Source organism: Leuciscus leuciscus (genome assembly GCF_965113295.1).
Source record: "Leuciscus leuciscus genome assembly, chromosome: 10".
NCBI classification, from domain to species: Eukaryota; Metazoa; Chordata; class Actinopteri; order Cypriniformes; family Leuciscidae; genus Leuciscus; species Leuciscus leuciscus.
Window position 1 is genome coordinate 17,718,886 of NC_138734.1, and position 21,187 is coordinate 17,740,072.

General features: G+C 37.3%; 1 protein-coding gene and 1 long non-coding RNA gene across 7 annotated transcripts in view; one reads left to right on the forward strand and one right to left on the reverse strand.

The window, feature by feature from the left end:
* Nucleotides 1-5,330, forward strand: part of LOC309508356 (neprilysin-like) — a 159,058-nt gene extending 153,728 nt beyond the window's left edge. For all 6 annotated transcript variants that reach the window (XM_082182952.1, XM_082182946.1, XM_082182949.1 and 3 more), the window contains one exon: nt 2,083-5,330. In XM_082182952.1, coding sequence (XP_082039078.1) covers nt 2,083-2,182 — 100 coding nt within the window. In that variant the 3' untranslated portion in view covers nt 2,183-5,330. The remainder of the gene's footprint in view (nt 1-2,082) is intronic.
* The window catches only part of LOC309508536, a 166,443-nt gene that overhangs the window by 128,293 nt on the left and 16,963 nt on the right, over nt 1-21,187 (reverse strand). The window lies entirely within an intron of this gene.

The following is a 21,187-nucleotide window of genomic DNA, read 5'->3' on the forward strand; positions in this document are numbered from 1 at the left end:
GAATAATTAATTTTAAATGAAAACCATTCATTGTTAATGAACACCATTGATTCTAGGTGTGTACACATCGTTGATATATATATATATATATAAATAACAAACAGACTTCCAGCATTTCTTTTATTTTATTCCATAGCTCAACATGACATCATGACTTTGCGTAAACATACACGCCACTTTCAAGTCAAAAGTGGCGTGTTATCTATACGCATTTTGAGCTATCCGCGTGTATATTCACGCCGAAACGAACCGTCATCTTCCGCGTGTATGTCTACGCTGTTAAATGTCCGAGCGAAACGGAGCAAAATGTATGTGAAATAATCATGTTGGTCCCCTTTGGAAAACGTGTAGATGTCACAGTTTAACAGCCTCAGACGTGAATCTTACACGTACCATTATCCCTGGACGTTTGCTAATCCTACCCCTAAATCTAATCATAACCATTTCTTAAAACTACGTAGGCTACAATTATAAAGAAAAACAACAGACAGACAAGTATAATCACAATAATTTATTTAATGAGAAAATGTCAAAATCGGTACCAAAAGTTGTTCACGTGACGATGTGTCGCAGTGGTTTTGTATGAGGTAACAGAGCAGAATTTAAGTTATTAATTCAAATCCTTGAAAATGTTAATCCGTCTTCGGTTCGGTTCGCTCTGAGGGCTGCGCGGCAGTGCGCGCTTCATTTCAAATTCAAATGTGAATGTGTATGACACAATCTGTGACGAAGCAGGCGAGGCGAGAGCCAATGAGCGTTTGATATTACTGCCGTAACCATAGTAACCTGTCGTAACGCTTCTTGAGGGCGCAATTTTTGAATTTGAATTCATAACAAGCGCGGGGTTTGACGTTTACGGTCAAGATGACGATTACTGGATAAAGGGCTGAGTTTGGATCTTTTTCTTGCAAATAATATATGGATTCTGAAGGTTTGGATTACATCAAGCTAATAAAATTGGTGTATTTTGTGAATCGATGTTGTGTTGTAAGGTTAGTATATTATGGTTCTATAGGAACCATAAATAAATTATTGTGATTATACTCGTCTGTCTGTTGTTTTTCTTTATAATTGTTGCCTAGGTAGTTTTAAGAAATGGTTATGGTTAGGTTTAAGGGTAGGATTCGTGGCTCAAACTATCTTTTAATGCCATATTGTTCATAAAAATGCCATTTTCCTACATATCTGTCCATTACGTTTTATCATTTTAATATTGTCCATAAAATGGGTATGTTTAGGTGTGGGAGTAGAGTTAAGGGATCTTACATTTATAATCTAACGTATACAATGGTATAGGAAATTGTACAGATATCTTCAAGATATGGCAAACGTGTATTCACGTTTGAGGGCGTTAAACTGTGACATCTACACGTTTTCCAAAGGGGACCAACGTGATTATTTCACGTCTTGTCGTGATACCGGGGAATCGATATTTTTTTTCCTGGGATGGTAGGAGAAGACTCATGGTATTAACCCCAGTGACGGGTAGGTTTAGGGACGGAGTTGGGGTAGGTCATATTTATACAGTAATGTAACGTTAAGTCAACGGCGTTGATAAACACGCTGAAAAGCGATTATGCGTGTTGATAGCACGCCAAAAATGGAAATCGAATTGGCGTGTCATACATACGCCATTTCATGAGATCAGTCTGCATAGCTGGTGTGTGCAGTTTATTTAGCTTGCTTAAAAATAATTTGCTCTTGTTTAGTAACTTTTTTTGATTGCAGTCTTTTTCTGATTCCATTGTTTTCCTTGGATTTGTTTCTCAGTTCCATGCAATTTAAGCTTTTCTTGGTTCATTCCATGTTTTATAGGCAACCTCTATCATGCTAATTCAGATTAGCACAGTTGGTTTTAAATTAATCTGGTTTATTTTAGTACAGGACTCCATAGTCCAAGTGTAACTAATCCGTACTTAATCTGTGTTACAGAAAGCCATTTCTTAAAACACGATTAACTATTCTAGATTAAGGCCTATTCCTGGCTTAATTTAAACCCTGTCCGGGAAACCGCCCCTCAGACTGTTACAGCCATGTTAGATTGTGCTGGTAATCTCTACTTTGTCATTTCTTTTTGTGCAGAGTTCTTGGGTCATTACAGAACTTCCCAGAGTTTGCCAAAGCCTTCCAGTGCCAGAAAAACGACTACATGGTGCCTGAGAAGATTTTCCGTGTGTGGTGATTACCCGAGGAACAGAAGATGAGGGTTATATTGAGGGCCTGTGGTCCGTAGACCCTCTCACCTCTCTGCTGACTCTTAGACCACTATGGCAGATGCTGAGAAATGTGCGTTAATTCTGTAAGCTATGGCCACTACGCTCAACTCCACCAGTGTACTTTAGCTTTATATGGAGAGAGGGAGTTGTCTCAGTACACTCCTACAAGCAACAGCCAATATTTTATTACAGTTTGTGAGATCATTACTCAATCCATGGCTCTTACTGTTTTATATACTCTGTCAAATCTAAAGCGAAGATTATAAATACATACTGTAAAAAAGTATCACATTGTTAAGGGCATACTATGTAAGATTTTTGGATCAAAATATCCAAAAACCACTAGAACAATGTTATATATTTAGTTGATTTGTGTACTTTCATTATCCCTAATATTTCTAAGAATGTTTAAATCCAGAGAAATAAGCAGTTTTAACCAAGACACGGACTGTGTCCGTGCGTCGCTTATCAATGACATTATACCCGCATTACCCTCGATTTCCAGTTTTATTTTGTAGAAACCATGGAAACACCAAAGACGCTGTTTTATTAGACCGGTGAGCAACTGTTTGGATACATTAAATCAACAGAAACTAATCATTGTTATACCTCAACACAGTTAGTCTTTTTGTTTAAATCTCATTTTCTTGATTTACCGTGAGTGCAACAAGTGTCTCATATAGTAGCCACCGAGCGAACGCACAGAGTAGCATTATAACAACTTTCAACACTCAGTACATTGTAAATGTATCTAATATGATAAAACAGTGCTTCATTACCCCATATATGCATGACCGGAAGAAGCGGAACCGGCGTCTGCAGCATAATAAAAGCTCCACTGCTCTCTAGCTGTGTATTGTGCTTGTCTCTCATTAGCAATCACTCCAGCAGCCTTGTTCCGCTCCAACAGCTTTTGTAACGTTAATAAATCTTTAACCCTTTCGCACGTACGATCACACCGGTGTGATCAGTCTAGGCTGGTCCCTGGAGCGTACGATCACACCGGTGTGATTAGAACGGTCAGTGCATGACGTGATCAACTGCTAAATTCAAATGTGCTTTCGCACGTTGGCTGGTGCTGAGCCAGAGACAGGCGCGCTCAGAGCTGTCATATATCACAACTTTTCAGTGTTTTCAACCACATAATGTTTATTTTAGTTTTCAGACATATAAATACTAAAAAAACAATACATTTAGAGTTTGTAAAATACACACTGATGTCAAAGGAAGAGGCAATAATAATCCTTTCCATTAAAATTAGACTTATTAGAATTAGAATTATTCAAATTACACATTGTGTAAGTAACTTTAAAGTTTACTCTATTCTTCTCCCAGTTCACCAGCCACTTACTTTTATGTATTTCGGGAGAAGTGGATGAATTCACGTGTTGTAAATCCAACAGATCCGATTCTCTGAACTGCGTCTGCGGCACAAACTAAGATGGCGGCGCCCATCGCGCATACAGCTCAACTAACGCGATCGTTATAAAGGTGTTTAAACAACGAAACACTTCCACTTGCATATATTTGACAATCGGAATATCAGATATTTCATGCCATATCTAACAAATTTGTGAATATTTTGAATAAAAAAGGAAAAATTACATAAAAGCAGATCATCATTCATTCAGCTCTGTTGTTGCTGCGGTGTGTCACGTGACAAGCAATGACGCATCACCACGGAAACCATAAGGTGACACATTCTAAATAACGGTCGCCTTGAAAAACTCACGCTGGGGGGGTCAGACAGAATATTTTAAACTTACGTGTGAAAGGGTTAATACATTACCGGTCATCCATGAATATGATTTCTGCCCAAGTCCTGTCGTATTCGCCACCAGCTGTAGAGGTGAAGACAACAACTCCCATGATTCAAGCTATGCCTTTGTTTTGAATAAACGACCTAGTGGCGATGTATATACATATTTGTAGCAATACTAGTACACATCCACTGCTTATACTGCCACTGGTCAATCTGAGTAAATTCAGTAAGTTAAACTATAAAACTACCCAATTATACCAAGAATATTATATATAGTCCAATGAGATTTATTAGATATTTCAGAGAATTAGAAAATTGTTAAACTCTGTATTCCTTTATTTAAATAGCAAATTATCTAATTAGTACACAGTACATTGTAAATTAAAATATGTAGATTAAATTGTAATTTGTGTCAATGAATAAATTTTCCATAGAAATAAATTTACAGTAAATCAGACACTGAATGTTTGATCTGAAAATCCGAAACATGACAAGACGGACAGAAACATTACAATGCAAAGGTGTCTGCTTACATTGTTTGAATGTGATTGGTGTGTGTTTGTGTTGTTGATCATTGTGCTGACCTTGATATTTGTTTGTATGAATGGGTGTGCATGTGGCAAATAATATCTAGTCTGTCAAGCGTCATTGAATTAAAGCCTTAAAATGTGTTTAATTCTATTGTTTTCACCATCCATCAATATTTTCATATGATGTAGAAAGCTAAATGAGTCATACTGAGACCAATCCATGCACACAGTACGTTTATGCCAAAGATTTTTTACACACACCCTTGTGCTAAATATTCAATATATCTAATATAATTGCTTCTGAAATGTTGTTCCCAACATATCCATTATATCCTCATAAGAAATGACACAAACTGCTAAATAGTTTTTTTCTTTCAGATTTTTTGAAATGTAGAAGATTATGTGTGTAATATTGTTAGTGATCAGATATAGTAACTGTATTTTACATCAGCTGTACAAGATAAATTCATTTTTTGTGGCCACTGGGATACTGAAGGTTTAAAAACAAGAAGCTCAGAGGTGGAATTTTGTCCGAAAGTTCCTCTGTGCTGTGTAAACAAAAACATCAATATGCTAAAGTTTTTTATTCTTTACATTTTGGTTATTTTCTGTCCATTTGTTCCCAGATGGTCTTTCCTCTAAGTATTGTTTGACATTCTAAATCTGCACACTGCTCCCCCCTTTCTGATAAAAAAACTGATCACCAAAATCCATCTAAACCACTCCACAGACAAATATACCTCAGATGCCTGTATTCAGATACTTTTTAATAAGCATCTACACAAGATAAATGGTTTTATTAATAAATTAATGTAAAATTAATTTGTTGTGTATTTTGTTCTCTCAGGGTCTCTGTTTCTTTGATGAAAGCATTGAATGGGGAACAAAAACAGGCCTCAAAAACAGACAACCTCTCTGACATTTTCTTTGGCAGGCAAACAAGCCCTGGGAGACTGTAATGCAAAATATTAGCGGCCCAGTGAAAAGAAACACTGTTATTTTTTCCCCATGTAATGCCTTTACACTGCATTGGGTCAGAGTCCGTTGGGATATTTGCTCCCACGTGCGCCTTTGCAGTGGCCACTCACAAATCTTCTGACTATTGTAAAGCATCACCATAGGGATTTTCCGCTCTTTACTTTATCATATTAGTCATGTAGGTCCTGTCCACTATCTTTACTGCCTCTTTGCAGATGAGTCAAATATACCTCATGTTGCCACCCACCAGATTAAAAACAGATATGTTGGCTCACTGGTGACTAGTTGCAATGAGGGCTGAAACTTGAACTGCAGGCCTGCGGTGCCCTCTTCACTCCCTCCTGCATATCACTCTTCAAAGTGTAGTGATGTTTGGTTCTGACACACAATGTTATTTTTTTGTTTTTTTTGTGTGTGCTTTTTTTTATCATAATGACTTTCCATTGACTTCCATTGTCTTCAAAGCCAATTTTTTTTTTTCTATAACACTGTACTTAACCCTCCCACAAATCTCTCTGCTTTCTGATTTTAATTAAAATATTCAGTATGTTTATTAATCGGTTTTATTCTTGGGGACCATTGGCTGCTTACGACCATGGCAACACCTGACCCCCACACACATGCATAAAATAAAAACCAAATACTGACAAATAAAAATAGTTTATTTTTTATTTATTTTTATTTTTATTGGTTTTTACAAAGAAAATTCTGGCTTATTTTGAGTTAGTGGTGGAGTATATGATGCAATTTCTTGTTTTCCTTTTTCTTTAGTGTGTTATGTAGCTGTAAGTGCAAGTAGTTACTAAGCTCAAAGTGTCAAACCTAAAGAGAAATTCTTTATAAAAGTTAAGGCTCAGCCACGCCTTCCTAAACCGCTTCATTCACCACAAATCTACGTCAGTAGCTGCGTCTCAAATCGCCTACTTATACTACGCCCTAAAAGTATTATTTTGTTGTGTAGAAAAAGTAGATACTTTTGAGTGTGTAGCAAAGTATCATGAGTACACAAGCTTTGAAACATACTATCACGTCATACAATTGCGTCTTTAACGGTTGCTTTCTGTCGCATCCTGTCACAGTAAACTGGCCTGTCAATCATCTTTCATGAAGAGAACTCTCCTCAGATTAATGCATAATGATGCATTTAAAAGTCAATGGTCAAACGGATCTTTATAAAAGTCTACATTGTTATTGCAGATGAAATATAACACGGATTTTTTTTTTTTAGCAGGTTTAACTTTGATTAGTCACTCAAACCTTTATCTAAACCTTTCAAAGACAGTCGCGCATATCCGCCATGTTTTGTAGTTGTTTTAACAGTTTTTACTCGTTGTAACGTAAACGACTCTGGGTCAATGCGAATTAGCTCAAGAATATAGGGAATTTGGGAAATATTACTAATCATAACTCATGGTCATAATTCATAAATCGCATATACATTACTTTATCAATTTTCGGAAATACCTCGTTCTGTAACTGGTCTCGTCATCAGTCATTCGTCCAGCGAATAAATGTAAGACTATCACAGTTAAAGCTGCCGTCGGCAAGTCTGGCAGATTGGGTCGATTAGCCAAAATTTTTAATGTTTACAACTCTCATGCCCCTCCCCACTAACAGCGAGCACCCTCCCATCGAGGTCGTGCTCGTCAGTGCGTCACTGTGCGTGTGTACCTGATTTTCTGTGAACGCGTCCGTCTCTTCAGCATCTATCAACACCATGGACTCGAAGGTAGGCTGCCCTGGCTAATCTATCCATAGATAGCAATAACCGAGGAATTGGAAGCTTGTTAGTAGATTTTCTCTCCGCCATCACGCTTCATGCAATCTCCAGGCGAACTTCAGGCGCGCGAGTGAGGGGGGATCTGTGGCGTGTGCACGACCTGTGATTGACAGTCAGATCTCACACCCCCCTGCGCTGATTGGACCTGATGAAGTGGGAGCGCTGGATTTTTGCAAAACAAATAACACGCTCCAGGTGGAGTTAGAAGCTCGGGTTTTTTCTAAAACCACCTTATTTATGTTGTTCTGTCGGATTATAGTGTCAAATTCACTGAATATGATCAAAAAAATTTTGCAGACGGCAGCTTTAACCCTCTGGAGTCTGAGCGGTTTTTTGGGCCCTGGGGGTGTTCTGACATGCTCTGACATTTGTGCTTTTTTCAGTTGCTTATAAACATATTAATGGCAAAGGTGTAAATTCACTCTATATAGCACAAACAGGACTACAATAATATGTGAGCCACATGTATGAACATGTTTTCATTTTTGAGAGAATAATGTTTATGCGTGGTTATCGAAAAAAATAAAAATTAAAGTTTTTGAAATAAGGCCACAAAACACATAGTAAATATGTGGCAATAAGACTTTTGACTAATGGATGTCCTCGCCTAGAGTTTTTTCTTCAAAATTATGTGAAAATAGTCTTGCTTTATCGTTCACATAAAACCATACATTGATTTAAATTGATGTAAAACAGGTTTTGCTTGGAAAGCCAATATGCGAGGGGGCGTGAACGAGGAGTGGTTTACACCTTTATACACCCACTCTGCATAATGATGAGCCATTCACTCAGGTGTGACACTGACTGAGCCACAATGCAAGGACAAAAGATATATTTAGAAGAAGACTTATATTGACCATTTAAGATTTTGCTTACATCTATCTTGTAAATATGTTTTGCTATTTTATTAAAACGGTTACAATTACAACAATAATTACAATTTCAACAATATTTCAAGTGTACTCTTTCTTTGTAAAAAAAAAAAGATTATAGGCCTACATTTTATCTATGTATTCATTAGTTTGAATATAGCCAACATTGGAACAGCTAACATCTTAGTTGATGACTTTATTTTTGACAAAAATAGTATTTTATATATAGAAATTGCTAAACAAAAGCTTATTTGATGTGGCAGTATATTCTACAGTAAAAACTGTACCCAAATCTAGTCAACAAAATGTTGTCTTTCATATTTCGTCTGACTGTAACGTAGGGGTGGGCGGTACACCGGTGTCATAGTCATCACCGGTGTGACATTGCGCCACGACATGGATTTTCTAATACCGTCAATACCGTAATAAATCAATTAGGGACTGTTCGTTTTTTATTTAAGGGGCCACCGGAGGAGTTTTGAGATCTGTTGTCAAAAAAGACATGACCCTCCCTTCGCCAGCAATAAATTTTTCCATGACCCTCCCCGATAATTTATTGATTAGCCTACTTCTGTACTGCGCTTGGCAAAGATGTTCAGATAGCCATTGTTTGTTTGTTTTTTAAAACCATAAACTCTTGCTTTCTCATCTTACTATGGCTGTAACGATAGACCAAACCTACGATTCGGTTCGTATCACGATTTTAGATTTTAGATTTGAAAAAAATCATGTTTTTGGTGCTGATGCGGTGTGACTCGTTCAACATGTGGGTGGCGCTGCCAACAAAGCATCTAAAAGCTGTCACAAAGAACCGGCAAAAGTAATTATTATGAATATGTCAAATATAGCAAGGAGACATTTTAATTGTTTATTAATAAAAACGTGTTTTCTGTGTCGACTGCAAAGATGAAGTTGACGATGCGTCGCGATCTTCTCAGAACGCGCCAGAGATATGCACATTTCATAAGCAGAAAGCAGTCTGTTTTCCTTCATTTTGAATTGTTCTGTTTAAAAGTAGACATTTCAAGCTTTCTATATATTTCTCAGGTCTGTGAGGCAAGTAGCCTTACGCTGAGTTTCGGTTCATTTATGAGACGAGTCCAGTTCTCGCCCGCGCCTCCGTGTCATGATTATCTATTTTCTACTATATTTACTTCTTAGGCTATTTAAATCCAGATAAAACATTGATTAAAATTAAGATACAATTAATAAAAAAACGAAATTCACTTTAAAGAAAGGCTTTGTGCTTTCTGTTTGAGGTCTCTGTGAAATTTTTAAAGTCGCTTTCAGAGCAGTCATGTCCGTAATGGAGAACTGACGCCCGTAACATTGTTTTGTTTTTTTTCACATAAATGCGACCATGAAAAATAAAATAAAAATAATATGTTATGTTCTGTGGAGGACGATCTTTATTCATCCGGTGGGTATATATCTTTTGGTTTGCACAGTGTAATTTATAGAATTACTAAAAAATATTTTGCCACCTAAAAGTTAAAGATTTTTTGTGTCACGTCACATGTGTATTTCCCTCATATTAAATATAAAACGCATGTGTATACTGATATTTTTCTAATGTCTTGACTCCTTTCAGACATTTCAAAATATTGGTATTAAATGCATTTTCTGAGAATTTATATTTCACGTATTGACTGCAAATGTCACGTCCATAACACTGGAATCGCCCAAGTTTAACGAATTTATCCTCAACTAGTTTTTGTGGTGTAGGTCTACGTATTTATGTTAACTTAAATAAATCTAATAGTAATTTAAAGATGTGGTAGCCCTACATCTTACACATCGTGAAAACAAAATAAGAATGGAAACTAAAATATGGTAGTATGCGCCTCAGTCCCAATACTGTAAAACTCGACGTAGGCCTACGTTCACAACATGTACTTTTTTAAGAGAGAGTTAGTTTTTGAGAAAAGTACACATTATTACACTGTTCTTGTGTTATTACACTGCTAATTTTTGTTTTGTTGTACACTGTTAAGTAAGATCTTTAGGTTTTTTGCAAAATAAATGTTGAGAATGCATAATACTCTCCCATGTCTCTTTTTGATAAGGATACCTACCATTTACTTATTATATTAGGCAAGGCAAGGCAAGGCAAGGCAAGTTTATTTATATAGCACATTTCATACACAATGGCAATTCAAAGTGCTTTACATAGAAGAAATTAAAATAATGAAAAGAAATAAGAATAATTAAAACAGTTTAGAAAAATAAAATAAAATACAGTACTTTTAAAAAATAAAAAAGAATATTTATTATAGATCTTTCTTTCAAAGGATTCCCTTAAGACTTAAATCTTTCAACCTTCTTTTAACCTTCAATCTTCTTACGACTTCCATCTATCAACTTTCCTTTAACTTTCTTTTCTCCCTCATTTACTCACACGTTCTTTTCACTTTCTTTAGCACTTTAGCACTGCGTTCACATTCTTTCTCAGACGAAAACTTTAATATCGTCATTTAAATACTGTTCTACTTTCAAACCCACATTAATCACTTTCACATTATCACCTTCTGAGTGGGCATTTACAGTTTCGGGCTAAATGCCCTGCTGACATAGGAGAAATTAAAATAATTAAAAGAAATAAGAATAATTAAAACAGTTTAGAAAAATAGAGTAAAATACAGTACAGTACAAACAGTCGGACGAACAGCGGCACAGTGCTCATTCAGTAAATGCACAGCTAAACAGAAGTGTTTTGAGTCTGGATTTGAATGTGACCACTGTAGGAGCACATCTGATCTCTTCTGGAAGCTGGTTCCAGCTGTGGCTGGCATAATAGCTAAAAGCAGACTCACCATGTTTAGAATGAACCCTTGGTATTTCTAGCTGATATGATCCTAATGATCTGAGTGATCTGTTGGGTTTATATTCAGTGAGCATATCTGCAATGTATTGAGGTCCTAGGCCATTGAATGATTTATATACCAGTAATAATACTTTAAAATCAATCCTAAATCTAACTGGGAGCCAGTGTAAAGACCTGAGGACTGGTGTGATATGTTCATGTTTTCTGGTTCTGCTCAGAATCCTGGCGGCAGCGTTCTGTATGAGCTGCAACTGTCTTATGGTCTTTTTGGGAAGGCCAGTGAGGAGTCCATTACAATAATCCACCCTGCTGGTGATGAAAGCATGCACAAGTTTCTCTAAGTCTTGTCTGGAAACAAAGCATCTGATTCTTGCAATATTTTTCAGATGATAGTATGCTGATTTAGTTATTGCTTTGACATGACTACTGAAACTAAGGTCTGACTCTAGTGTCACACCAAGATTCCTGACTTGATGTTTAGTTGTTTTACCCCTAGAGTGAAGGTATGCGTTCACTTTGAGAACTTCATCTTTGTTTCCAAACGCAATAACTTCAGTTTTGTCTTTGTTTAATTGAAGAAAGTTTTGACACATCCAACTGTTGACTTCGTCAATGCATTGGCACAGGGAGTCAATGGGGCTGTAATCGTTAGGCGATAGGGCTAAGTACAGCTGTGTGTCGTCTGCATAGCTGTGGTAAGCAATTTGGTTATTTCTCATTATTTGGCTCATTGGGAGCATATACAGGTTGAACAGGAGTGGCGCAAGAATTGAGCCTTGAGGGACTCCGCATGTCATGGATGTCCACTCAGACTTATGGTCTCCTATACTCACATAATAACCTCTCCCATCTAAGTATGACCTGAACCATTTTAGGACTATCCCAGAAAGCCCCACCCAGTTTTCCAGCCTGTCAAGAAGTATGTTGTGATCGACAGTGTCAAATGCAGCACTGAGGTCGAGTAGTACCAGCACTGATAATTTTCCTGAATCAGTATTTAAGCGAATATCGTTTATTATCTTTATGAGCGCTGTCTCTGTGCTGTGGTGCGGTCGGAAACCAGATTGAAAATTGTCAAAGTATCCATTCGAGCTTAAGAATTTGTTCAGCTGATTGAAGACAACTTTTTCAATGATCTTGCCTATGAAAGGAAGATTTGAGATCGGTCTATAGTTGCTTAATATGGTCTTATCCAGATTGCTCTTTTTCAGGAGGGGCTTGACAACTGCAGTTTTCAGGGAGTTTGGAAAACTCCCAGAGAGAAGTGAGGCATTTACCACTTCTAGAAGATCTGCTTCTAAACTGTTTAGCACAATTTTGAAGAAAGATGTGGGAAGTGTGTCAAGGGCGCATGTTGATGTTTTAAGGTGTTGTACGGTTTCTTCCAAAATTTTGCCATCAATTTCTTTGAAGTCAGACATAGTAACTACTTTCTCAGGTGGTCTGATCTGTCTGACCCCAGTGCAACTCAAGGATGTGCTGATCACCTTTCTGATATTATTGATTTTCTCAGAGAAGAAAGAAGCAAACTCACTGCACTTGCTGTTTGAGAGCATTTCACTGGGAATCTGGCTTGGGGGGTTTGTCAGTCTCTCTACAGTAGCAAAAAGAGTGCGTGTGTTGTTTAAATTGCTGTTTATAATATTTGAGAAGAAAGTCTGTCTAGCTTTGCCTAGTTCCATATTGAAAGCATGCAGGCTGTCTTTGTAGATGTTATAATGGACTACAAGTTTTGTCTTCCGCCACATGCGCTCTGCTTTTCTGCATTGTCTTTTCATATTTTGCACTGCTGTTGAGTTTCTCCAAGGTGCTTTTTGTCTGCCACTCTTCTTCCTGACTTTAACAGGAGCAATATCATCAATTATATTTTTAACTTTTGAGTTAAAAGAATCAAGGAGAAAATTAACAGAGTCAGCAGATATGCTTGGTGTTAAGGATATAGCCTTCATAAATAGTACACTAGTGTTCTCATTTAAGCATCTCTTCTTGACAGACACAGATCCAGCTTCAGTGGCAGGAGAGATCAATATATCAAAGAAAATACAGAAATGATCAGACAGTGCTACATCCTTTATAAAAATCGATGAAATGTTTAGACCCTTACTGATAAGTAAATCTAGAGTGTGTCCATGATTGTGTGTGGGTCCATGTACATGCTGAGTCAGATCAAAAGTTTTTAAAACAGTTTTGATTTCTTTTGTCATATTGTTTTCTGCATTATCTATGTGAATGTTAAAATCTCCAGCAATGGCAAAACAGTCAAACTCTGAGGTAATTGTTGATAACAGTTCTGTAAAGTCCTCAGCAAAGGCTGGAGAATATTTTGGAGGCCTGTAAATAATGATAAGTAAAATGCGAGGAGCACCTTTTAACACAGTACCCAGATATTCGAAAGACGGGTAATTCCCAAATGATATTTGCTTACATTGATAGATATCTTTAAAAAGAGCAGCTAGACCCCCACCTCTCTTAACAGCTCTGCAGACACTCATAAAAGTAAAGTTAGGAGGGGCTGTTTCATTGAGGATTGTTGCACTGCAGCTGTCTTCTAGCCAGGTTTCATTTAGAAACATAAAGTCCAGGTTGTTTGTGGTTATTAAGTTGTTGACTAGAAGTTTTTAAGTGAGCGAATGTTTAAAAGTGCTAACTTAACAGTCTTACTTTTTGTCCCCACAGCAATCTTAGTTTGACATGTAATAGGCACCAGATTAGTTGGGTTTGCTGTACGGCTATTGAAGGCCTTAGACTTTCTATCTTGTAATAGAACAGCAATAGAGAAAGATACAGGCACACTGGGTTCCCGCTTGTTCTGTAAACATTTGAGAAAGTTACTGTTATCATAACAGGAACCCAAAACACATCACTGAGAGCTGGTATCAGTTGTTTTTGGTTCACCTCGAGCAGATGGAGGAGGGTGTGGGCCCTGGCGTTTTGGCCGAAGAGGCCGAAGAGCTCTCACAGGAGGAGGGGGCGGGCGAGCTCGGCCCCTTATAATTTTATTATAAAAATATTAACTTTATTCACATACTAAAGAGAGACAGGACAGGCTACTCCTCCCAAAATGTACCAAAAAAAAGTTATACCGTGATATTATACCGTCACCGTTCAAAAGATGAAAAATACCGTGATATTAATTTTAGGTCATATCGCCCACCCCTACTGTAACGTTGTTTTCATGAAATATTAGGGCATATTGTTAATTTGCAGTTTAATACGTTGCTTATACAAATAGCCTACATTTTATTTCAACATTCAGTCGATTTTTTACTCATCTCAGTATAGCAATACAGTTTGCTAAAACATCATCATTCATTCACACACGCGATTTAAATTTAAACTGTCTTTGCCAGCTGTGGTAAACAGCGCGCATCTCTGCCGTTTATTCATTCATAAACAGAAACCCACGTGAAGAAATTCACGTGAGAAGGAAAAAACTTACTAGTATTCCGCAGCTCGCTCCTCGATATACCCGCACTTCTGAGGGACATTTTCCATTAGTAGCCTATTATTCCTCACAGCGCTGCAAGACGGTGTAAACAAGTAATGATCTAAATAAACTTGTGTGTTTTCTCGAGCTGATGGGGGCGTTCACAGGATTGCCTCAACCATTTGCGTTTGAATAGCGCGCGCTCTCCGTGGGCGGAGTCACATTACATCTGAATTAGCTGTAATTAGGTCGACTGGAATCGCTCTCTTTTAATACAGATTTCACAAGATGAGAATATTTGTTTTTTATATAAATTACTTCATTTAAAAGAAGAGAATTCAAGCTTCATGCCTGTGTGTCTGTATGCCTGTTTGACTGAGTATTCGCTCAGTTATTGTTCATTTTCGGACGCGTTTCAGAATGGACTTCACTGGCAGAGAGAAGGCAGAACTCGCTTCGTGTTTATTTTTCTTTATTTGGCAAAAAGCACAACACTTTGTTTTTATTGTGAGTATACACAAAAATAATACACATTTAACAGAATCGATTGATGTATGAAACTCCTATGGAAAATCAAAGTCAACAGAGTATTTATGAGTTTCTTTTACACTAATAAAAAAAAAGCGAGCTGGTATCGCCGGCGATACCGTAGACCTCAGGGGGTTAAGAAGGAGTATCCCTGTTTACAAACTCCAAGAAAGTTGTATCTTCTGGCCACGAACATCAAACTTTCTGAGTTTATGAATTGAAAACTACTCAAGGTAGTCTATAATATCGAGCTTGTAGCTTAGATCTTTGATTTCATTGACTTATAAGGTGGGTTTTCAAACACAGAGACAGTTAAAAGTATAAATGGATTTTAATAGATGTAAACTAGAGAGATTATATGAGCTACAAATATAAACGTACGTAAAAATGCAAACAATAAAACAAACAAACATTTAACCAAACAAAAACATAAGACATAACGTGATAGAGAGAATAAAATGATCAGAATTAGAGAAAGATAGAATGACAGAAAAGGATGAGAGAGAGGATGAGAGAAAGAGAGAAGGAGGAGAGATGAGATCGGAAGTGAAAGCAAAAATCTGCGATCAGAGAATTGAAGAAGAGCCTGGCAACTTATTACAAACAAAGAACCCTCTTGAGAGACACCATCGATTCAGCTTTAAAATATGTCAGATTATATACTTGCAGTTTGATGCACTCTTTTGTGGAGCTGAGAAAAAGGAATATGTGTGTGTTCCTTTTAGGGCTGAAATGCGCGTCCTGGTCTTCTTCCGGAGTTGTGTAGAGGGAAGATTTGAAGGTTCACTTGAGCGTACGTTACCGAGAATGATTCAGGCTAAGTTCATTCAGCTCGTGAATGAACAGAGGCGAATAGGAAAATGAAACTAGACTTATAGAAAAACATACAAAGAAATAAAAGAGAAAAGAAGCAGGCCGCAGCCGGTCCGGACTTGGGTTTCCAGAGTTTCCGAAGGAGGGAGAAGAGAGGATGAGAGTTGAGAGCGAGTTTAAACTGAAGGTTCGGACTTTTAACAGTGTCCCGTGTACGCCTCCTTTTGCGTGGAGGACGAATCATCTTAGCGCATTTCGAGCGGAAGGTTTTCCTTTGTCCGGTTAGACACGCCCACTCGAATGAGTCATGAGGGAATTTTACTTGAGAGGATTTTGCTCCAGACATATGAAATGTATAAAACAATGCGCATCACTGCATTCTGCTATCGGAATTCAACTCCGTTAGCTGGAGAGGATTACAGAGATATCAAAAATAGAATATAGACGTTGTAGCAATGCAAAGATACATTATTATGCATTAGTATAGGCATTTGCAGTTCTATTAATGTTACAATAGGACATATATGCTTTCCTATGGTTTACACACACCTCTTAACACAAAAAGGGATATATTTAGTACATTTAAGAGTGACTTTATGGGTAAAAGTCCTTTTCTGTAGGGGGTTTTTTGTTTCAAAGTCCAGAGTGTGTTTGTGTGTGTGCGTTGGAATGTCACGAGTCTATAAAAGTCACAGGGAGTTCACGCTGAACTGGGGGGGCTCCAGACACCCCGGCGCTGGTGAATTACCCCTTAGGGAGTAATAATAACCAGAGCTCGTCTTCCTAAGGACAAAGAAGATGTGTTCGACACCCTCATGATTCACTTAATTTGAAAAGCAACTGGCCGGATGTCATTGTCGCTACATCGTGTTTGTAGTTCCTCCTCCAAAGCGCAATGGGTTGTGGGCAATATTAGCCTTTAGAGTGTGCACGGATCCACAATTCGAAAATCGACAGGGAATAGTAGACCATCCGGGGACTTCTGGCATACTCTTTTCAACATACTATGCTTTGGGACACACTTATTTTTTGTAAATCAAATCAAACTTCTAAAACTTTAGTTTTCAGTCTTGAAACAGGATAAGTTTGCTGTCCTGTTTTGCTGTTTTTCAATTTGCTATAGTTGGATAGTTTAGCTCAGTATAATTGTACCATCTTGTGATTGCATGGGGATTAACATGACCACCAATTTTTCTGAAATATGCACACAAAAAAAAAAATATAATAATAATAAATATAGCTGCAAGCAGCAGTTATCGGGGCCAAGCGCAAGCAGATGACAGGATATGCCAACATAGCTGAAGGTGTCAGACCAACTGCAACAATGAGCAATTCAATACATTTAAAGAGGATTTTAGGCGAAATGGCTGAAAAATCATATGAAAAGTCATTCAAAATATGATTTAATGGATTATCACTTTCGACCAATAGGTGGAGCTGTTACAAAACTGATGTGATGTGGTCAGAGTGAAGTGACAATGACACATACAAAGTTTGGTGTCAATATGTCAAGGCATTGCAGAGATAAAGCCTGAATAGTCCTTTTGGCATCATGCCTCAACTTTGCTGCTGCGCTATACGAAAACGATTTCGTCTATCGACACGAAATCCATAACTTTTAGTCAGCACAGTCTGAAGATGATACGATTCGATTTTGGTGAAAATCGGACAAACGGTCTAGGAAGAGTTCGAAAAAGTAGTTTTTTCGGAAAATTCAAAATGGCGGAAAACTTTCCATGACAGAAAATGACGGTATAGGGTGCAATTGAATCGAGTCTTGAGCTAGGGAATCAGAGGAAAAAAAATATTTTGTTTCTAGCCTGTCTCATAATCTTTTGAATACCTTCAGGGCCTTGTACTGATGACCCATACCGAGTTTCGTAACGATACGTTCATGCGTTCATAAAATACAGCATTTTAGCACATAATTCAAAATGGCCGACAGCCAAAATGGCTGATCGGGGAAAATTGGATATCAGTCGACTCAGCATGACGCCCTGAATCTAACGAGACCGCTTTTATGATTTTTGGACAAACCATTCAGAAGTTATAAGCAAAAACAGCAATTTTTCATATCTCCAGACCAGTAGGCGGCACTGCGCCGAAACGCAGCATGTAGCCTCAGGTCATGCTTTTGAGGACATGTACCAAGTTTGGTCTGAATACGATAAAGCGTTGCGGAGATACAGGCTTGTGTCTGTTTTCGCAAGCGCTACGTAAAATTTGTTTGCGCTGTATTCGAGAACGGTTTGACAAATCAACAAGAATTCCATAACTTTTTGTCGGCATGGTCTGTAGATGATCTGGTTCAATTTTCGTGAAAATCGGAGCAACGGCCTAGGAGGAGTTCGAAAAAGTCGATTTTTCGAAAAATTCAAAATGGCAGAAAAATTTCCATGACGGAAAATGACATCATAGGGTGCAATCGAATCGTCTTGAGCTAGGGAATCAGAGGAAAAAAGAATTTAGCATAAACATGAGTGCAAATTTGGACAGCTGGTGGCGCTAGAGGGAATGAGTTGGAGACTCCAAATTTGCTATGGTGACTGTTCAGTCTGTCCTCTATCAGTGTGCCACATTGCACAACTTTCCCGCAAGCGGTTCTATGGGCTGCCATAGAAGCCCAGTCGGAAGAAAAATAATTATTTTTGGTACGCCAACAGATACAATAGGTGCCTACGCACATTATGTGCTTGGCCCCTAATTAATAAATATATATATATATATGTGTGTGTGTGTGTGTGTGTGTGTGTGTGTGTGTGTGTGTGTGTGTTAGGGTTGGGTATCGTTTGAATTTGAACGATTCCGATTCCGATTCCGATTCCTTGTTTCGATTCCGGTTCCTAACGATTCTCGATTCCGATTCTTTTAAGAGGCAGGGTCAAAAAAGTTTAGATCAATTTTAATTCTATGAACTTTTTACTTTTTATGAAATTTACAATGAATTTCTCACAGGGCTGTTTTCAACTACAATATAAATATCAAATCTATTTTAAACAACTTTTTTATGACATTTTAAATGAGCTAGCTAACCAACGGTCTTTCTGAAGGAAATAGTCTGACCTTCTCCATCAATTGAAATATAAAAAAAAATTGCATCACAATAAGTGTATTGTATTGTATGTGATTGTCACTAACATTTTTGTAACTAAACTGAATTTTATTAGGTTTAGTGACAACATGTTACAATGTTTACATGGTACAATTTCTGGTAAGCTACGCTTTTTTATTATTTCATTTCAATTCAGTTATTGTGATTTGATTTAATATTGACTCATTTGGATAAATATTAGGTACTCAAGATAGGCGTTAATTTTTCTCAAGAAAAAAAACAACTCACCTAATGCTGTAAACATATAGAGAGCCCTATCAGCTGGCAGTATTATTTAAGGTTAAAAATAACTCAAATTAAATATAATGCGTTTTTTTTTATTATAATAACAACTTTATTTAATGATATAAGTACAAATATAATAAATATGTAATATAGTACACATATTTAGCAAAATACTCTCTATAGCTCTTTTTTTCTTGCCAACTATGTGCTATAGCCTATATGTTCATTAAATGGCTTTCCTGAGGTAAATATGACATAATTGTTCTCCAGCTATGTTATTGACCTCTTCACGCTGATAAAAAACACTGATTGATCGATATTATATATGAGGAATATACAGTTAGGTAAGTTGTAGCCTACTGTATCTTTCAACAGTGTTCGTGTTTTTTTACTATTAGCTGCTAGTCGAGATGATCGGTTCACGTGCGCTAGGGATCTGTCACGTCACATTTACAAGCGCCAAAACGGTATTTATTGTTTGAATTTCGTAATAAAATTGACAGAATCTGAGAGCTGAGATTTTTTTGTATATCATAAAGTAACTGCTCTGTCTAGTCTGTCTTCACAATTTTATTGTGCGTGAGAAAATGGATGTGTGGTGTGAGAACGTGTGAGAAGTGTCAATTGCGTGTGTCTCATGGTAAATGCGTGAAAGTGGGCAGCTCGTAAATGTGTTTTCATGAATATATATTTTTTTACGTTCGCCGGCATCGCGCGCAGTTTTCAAACGGACAAACAGAGGACGAGAGAATATGGTTGCAACTTGCAAGATACCGAAGAATAAGAAAACATCATATGTACGTTTTTAAGGTTTAACGTCAGGGTTGTTTGCTCTGAATACATTTTATGAGACGCTGTGTGAGTTACAGTTTTTTTCGATTGCTAAACGACAGTGGGCACAACTGGAGTCACATGTGCAAAACTCTAACTACAGGCTGCACAGCAGCAGTTCATGTGGACCAAACTCTAGTTCGTTTTTCATTGCTTGAACACAGTTTTCAAAACTCTACACACTTATCCCATGACTTTAACCCCCTGAGGTCTACGGTATCGCCGGCGATACCAGCTCGCTTTTTTTTTATTAGTGTAAAAGAAACTCATAAATACTCTGTTGACTTTGATTTTCCATAGGAGTTTCATACATCAATCGATTCTGTTAAATGTGTATTATTTTTGTGTATACTCACAATAAAAACAAAGTGTTGTGCTTTTTGCCAAATAAAGAAAAATAAACACGAAGCGAGTTCTGCCTTCTCTCTGTCCGTGTAGTCCATTCTGAAACGCGTCCGAAAATTAACTGCAGCTCAGCAAATACTCAGTCAAACAAGCATTCAGACACACAGGCATGAAGCTTGAATTCTCTTCTTTTAAATGAAGTAATTTATATAAAAAACAAATATTCTCATCTTGTGAAATCTGTATTAAAAGAGAGCGATTCCAGTCGACCTCATTAGAGCTAATTCAAATGTAATGTGACTCCGCCCACGGAGAGCGCGTGCTATTCAAACGCAAATGGCTGAGGTAATCCGCGCAATCCTGTGAACCCCCGTATCATAATGAGGAATACGAGGAATACGAGCTGAGGAATACTAGTAAGTTTTTCCTTCTCGGGTTTCTGTTTATGAATGAATGAACGGCATATATGCGCGCTGTTTACCACAGCTGGCAAAAAACAATATTACGTGACAGTTCTCCATTATGGACGCGAGCGCTCTAAAAAAAAAAACTAAAAGACTTTCAAACTTTCACAGAGACCTCAAAACAGAAAGTACAAATCCTTTCTTTAAAACGAATTTCGTTTTGTATCAATTGTATCTTAATTTTAATAATTTTTTCATTAACAAATTTCCTGGATTTAAAGTAAATATAGGCTAGCTGAAGAAAGCTGGTTCTAAACAAAACCATCCAAAACAAAAAACTATGTAGCCTAATAAATGTGCATTTCTCCGGTGCGTTCACTAACCTACTGCGAAGATCGCGAGTCAATAGCCTATCGTCAACATCATCTTTCCCAGAAGTTACATTTAAATCGCGTGTGTGAATGAATGATGATGTTTTAGCAAACTGTATTGCTATACTGAGATGAGTAAAAATGTTGAAATATGTTGAAATAAAATGTA